Here is a 5,097-nt window from a genome sequence, read left to right on the forward strand (position 1 = left end):
CCGGCGAATTAACGCGGCGCGTGCGCTTAGTGCGAGGTTGTGTGGGCGTCTTCGCAGACGACCCACCAACGTGGCCCCTTTTAGGTGGCATCTTGGGCGCCGTGTATAGAAACACGTGCGCGAGAGTGATCGAGTGAACTAGCGGCGCGTAAAGCTGCTCGCAGTTCCTCTCTCTACTCTGTCGAATTTAAAAATGTAAATTCGTTCTTAAAGAGGGGGATGGTGTAACGGGCTAGAGTTGCCCTAATGTTACACAGTCCCCATTAAGTACATTTGGTACTTAAGGGGATGGTCAATTACTAAATAATAGTAATTAGACCCAACACTCGGGTGTGGTGCACATTTGTGACCAACCCTTGTGGATGTGATGCACATGGGTGCATTCACATTAGGAGGGATGACGCCCAGCGTCATCCATGATGACGGCTAGCGTCATCAGTTACGCGAGGTATCTATAAAGATACGCTCGCAATACATATTAAATGATATCTATAGAGATATCATTTTAATTGGTAAAAATAGGTATTTGTATTTAATTCTATTAAATATAAATCAGTCTGAAATTTACTACCTACTTGGTAAGTGTAGACGGGCACGTCGCAATGCGGCCACGCTCTACTTAGCACACACCCTAGCACAGCGAGGAAGCGGTTTGCACCTGCTTCTCTTGCGTGCAGTGAGGTAGTTGTGGTGGGCGCGCAAGCGACCTCACCCAACACACTAAGAACTCTGGTGAAGTGACGTCACGGGAGCGGTAATCCGTCTCCTCGTGCGCACTTACCAAGTAGGTAGTAAATTTCAGACTGATTTATATTTAATAGAATTAAATACAAATACCTATTTTTACCAATTAAAATGATATCTCTATAGATATCATTTAATATGTATTGCGAGCGTATCTTTATAGATACCTCGCGTAACTGATGACGCTAGCCGTCATCATGGATGACGCTGGGCGTCATCCCTCCTAATGTGAATGCACCCATGTGCATCACATCCACAAGGGTTGGTCACAAATGTGCACCACACCCGAGTGTTGGGTCTAATTACTATTATTTAGTAATTGACCATCCCCTTAAGTACCAAATGTACTTAATGGGGACTGTGTAAAATTAGGGCAACTTTAGCCCGTTACATGAAATAACGCGAGGCACCACTCGCAACTGAAGCAGTGCGAAGTGGACTTGTACTGAAGCAGTACGAAATGTAGTTCCCCGTTACGTGAGCATCACTCGCACTGAGGCAGTACAAGTCAGTAGTGCCCCGTTACAGTATGCCAACACCACGTCGGTCGAAAGCGACTACTCAGTTTTAAAGTGGGAAAAAAGACGACTTCCGTCAGTCAATGACAAACTTGAAGCTGAATGGCATCTTTCAGGCCAAGCAGCGCGTCCTGTTCCAATATTTTAGAGCATACATGAGTGCTAGGTACAAGCCGATTTTAAGCTGGCTAACGCCGAAATTAGCTTATATTCGGTAAAATCGGCAAATGCTGAAATTTGTGAGTACCTTTTTAAATGTCAGATTTTTATATTTAAGATGAATGTTCGAGTAATATTCCCATTACATTTTTTTCTGTTTTTGGTCGCGCACAAAAGTTGAAAAAAAAGATCGCGATCCGCACTCATAGAATCGTCCCTAATGCGCGTTTTTCGAATCTTGACAGCGGCGTCCTTTGCTGCTGTCGCCTCTGCATCGTGCGATCCTAGCAAATGGCAGCCTCCTTATGATGGTAATTACAAGACATCGAGCCGTGTAGCCCCTGACAAGCTTAACGTGCATCTTATTGCGCACTCGCATGATGATCCTGGATGGCTCATCAGTGTGGACCAATACTACGTCCAAAGAGTGCAGTACATACTGGATACCGCCGTCGAGGAGCTTTTGCGCAACCCTGACCGCCAGTTTATGTTCGTCGAGCAGTCATTTTTTCAACGTTGGTGGCACGAACAGGGCTTCGAAGTGCGTAGCATGGTCAAGCAGCTCGTGAAAGAAGGTCGTTTGGACCTTACGGTCAACGGTGGCTGGTGCATGCACGATGAAGCTACACCGCACTATATTGCCATGATTGATCAGACGGCGTACGGTCATCAGCTGCTAATGGACGAGTTCGGCATCAGTCCGCGCATCGGCTGGCAGATCGATCCTTTTGGCCATTCGGCGACGCAGGGCTCGCTGCTATCTCAAGGTGTTGGCTTCGACGCGCTTTACTTTGCACGAATTGACTATCAGGATTATGCGAATCGGAAGAAAAATAAAGAGCTTGAATTCATTTGGCGTCCCAGCAAGTCGCGAGGTAAGGCATCGCAAGTGTTTACTGGAGAAATTATTGATCACTACTGCCCACCCAGTAAATTTGACTTTGGGGAAAATGCTAATGAGATTCAAGACGACGCTGCCCTTCATGACTATGATGTCTGCGATGAGGTGGAAGACTTTGTTAAAAATGCCAAGATGCGAGGAGATGCGTCAAAGGGAAATCACGTCTTTATTCCGATGGGCTGCGACTTCCAGTACGACAATTCCCGTCATTGGTTTAAAAACATGGACAAAATTATTCACTACGTAAACCAAGACGGGCGAATTAACGTTTTATACTCGAATTTGTCTTACTACACGGACTTAAAGCGAAAGGAAGGACTCACGTGGAGCATCAAGACGGATGATTTTTTACCTTACGGATCCGCTCGAAATGATTACTGGTCTGGATTTTTCACGAGCCGACCCACTTTGAAGCGATTCGCTCGTGTGTCAAACACGCTGCTGCAGCAAGTCCGTCAGCTGGATGCAGTCTATCAAAGTCATCATTCAGCTCAATTGGTCGCACTGCAACGTGCAGTGGCGCTTATACAGCATCACGACGGTCTCTCTGGTACGGAAAAGCAGAGCGTCACGAATGATTACGTACTCCGTTTATATGACGGCATTGTTAAAGCTGAGAAGGAGCTAAACGAAGTGCTGTTTGTTATCGGAGAGAAAGAGTCGTATCATTTTTGTATTATGACAAATACAAGTGTGTGCGATGTGTCTACCCAGAATAAGAATTTTGAAGTCCTAGTGCACAACGCCCTGGCGCATACAAGTATACAGACATTAACGGTCCCGATAATGCACAATTCAGCGGCCGTGACGGTGCTGTCTGATGATGCCAAAGTTCGCGACCAAAATGTATATGTGGCGATTCCTGTGCACCCTGAGACGCTCGTGGCCCCGTACTCGTTAGTCTTCAGCGCAGAGCTAAAGCCATTGAGCTCATATCGATTTTTAGTTAAGCAAGAGGATCTTAACGACGAACAAGTCAGCGCTGAAACGCATGCTTTGAACGACAACGTGGTAGTGCTTGAAAACTCCTTGATACGTGCAGAGATTAACAAAACCACGGGCTTGATCGTAAATCTTGCAAACAAGAAAAAAAACATCCAAATTCCGCTCTCGCTTGACGTGGCATATTATCAGGCGTATCAGGGTGACGGCGCGAAGTCTGGCGCATATGTATTCCGTCCAGATGGAAACAAGACGTATCCTATCACTGACAACAAGCATGATGGAGGCGCACGTAATACAGCGGGCGTGACAATGGTGAATTTGCAAACTAGTGCTGGAGCTCGCACTAGTGTGCCACGTGTGGCATTTAAAATTAGCAGCTGGGTCACGCTTGAGTATCGCGTGAACGACGACGATGAGTTTTTGGAGATTGAGTGGACAGTTGGGCCGATCCCGATTGATGACAATAAAGGCAAGGAGGTGATTTTACGCTTCGACTCGTTGAATAGCATTGCATCTGATGCGACGCTGTACACGGATTCCAATGGACTCGAATTTATGAAGCGTGTGCGCAACCATCGCGACACGTGGAATCTGACATTACACGATAATGAGGAGATGGTGGCTGCCAACTACTTTCCAATTACCACCGGAGCGTACATTAAGGACGCAAAGCACCAGTTGAATGTGGTGACGGATCGGGCACAAGGAGCGGCAAGTCTTGTCGACGGCCAAGTTGAGGTGATGGTTCACCGTCGCCTGCTGGCTGATGACAGCAAAGGCGTGTCTGAGAACCTGAATGAGACCGAGTCCGTTTATGATTTTGCCTCGAAGCAGCACGTGACGAAGGGTCTTAGTGTACGGGGCAGTTTTTTTATCAACGTAGACTCAGCCGAAGATGGCATGCGCAGCATCCGTTCGAAAATGGAGTCGCAATTTTTTCGTCCGCTATTAATATACCGCAAATCCGTTCCATCTGAGGTAGAAGCGAAGGTGCCGTGGCTATTAGTAGGCGAGTTTCCTGAGAACGTTGGCTTAACAACGTTGTCGGAGCTGACAAAGCAGTGCTTGATGGTACGTCTAACGCACTTGTACGCTTTGGATGAGCACTTGACGTTGTCGAAGCCAGTCACTGTAGACTTTTCGACCTTGTTTACTGTAAGGAAAATGGTCGTATCGGTGGTGACTGAGTTGGTTTTGACCGGCACAAAAGAGATGGTTGCCGAGGACAAGGGAGTCGATATGCAGTGGCAGACAATAGACGACGCTAACAACTTATCTACTCGATCACTTCCAGTAAAAGGTACGTCAGTTACGCTGCAGGCGATCGAGGTACGCGCATTTCGCGTTTGCTTCGCGAAGGCGACAGAAAACCAAGCTGTAGTTGACGGCCGGAAAGTTGAAAGCTGGGATGAAGCCGATAATTCGCTTTCTACTGCGCTACAAGGTTTAGCTGAAATTATAGCGATTGAGTAGTAGCTTTGAAAAATTGACAAGTTAAATGATGCGGTACTATGTGTGCCTGTGCCGGTGAATAATAATTTGCTTGGGCAAGAGATAATTTTGGTTATGTTTAGACAACACCAACAAATGTTGTGGTAATAACGACGCAAACGCAGATGAAGGTGCAGCCAATGCCAACAAAGCGGCCAACAATAAGCCATTTTGCTTGTTGTAGATGTTGTTTGATTGCCGTGGACAGCTTCTCACCGCTATCCACAATGTCTCCATCTTCGGCGCAGAATCCAATGAAATGAAGCCGATTGGCACTCAAACAGCGCCACCAATACATTCCTGCTGCTTTAATGATCATCCTTACTACAAATCGGTTTG

The 5,097-nt window shown here is 46.6% G+C and overlaps 1 protein-coding gene across 1 annotated transcript; it reads left to right on the plus strand.

Annotated features, from left to right (window-relative positions):
* Nucleotides 1-1,641: 1,641 nt before the first annotated feature.
* On the plus strand, nucleotides 1,642-4,740 carry CCR75_004479 (uncharacterized protein; the record flags this gene model as incomplete). Its single annotated transcript, XM_067962565.1, has 1 exon — nucleotides 1,642-4,740. The coding sequence occupies one exon, from the start codon at nucleotides 1,642-1,644 to the stop codon at nucleotides 4,738-4,740; it is 3,099 nt and encodes a 1,032-aa protein (XP_067817808.1).
* Nucleotides 4,741-5,097: the final 357 nt, after the last annotated feature.

Source organism: Bremia lactucae, linkage group LG11 (assembly GCF_004359215.1).
Source record: "Bremia lactucae strain SF5 linkage group LG11, whole genome shotgun sequence".
In the NCBI taxonomy this organism is placed as follows: domain Eukaryota; phylum Oomycota; class Peronosporomycetes; order Peronosporales; family Peronosporaceae; genus Bremia; species Bremia lactucae.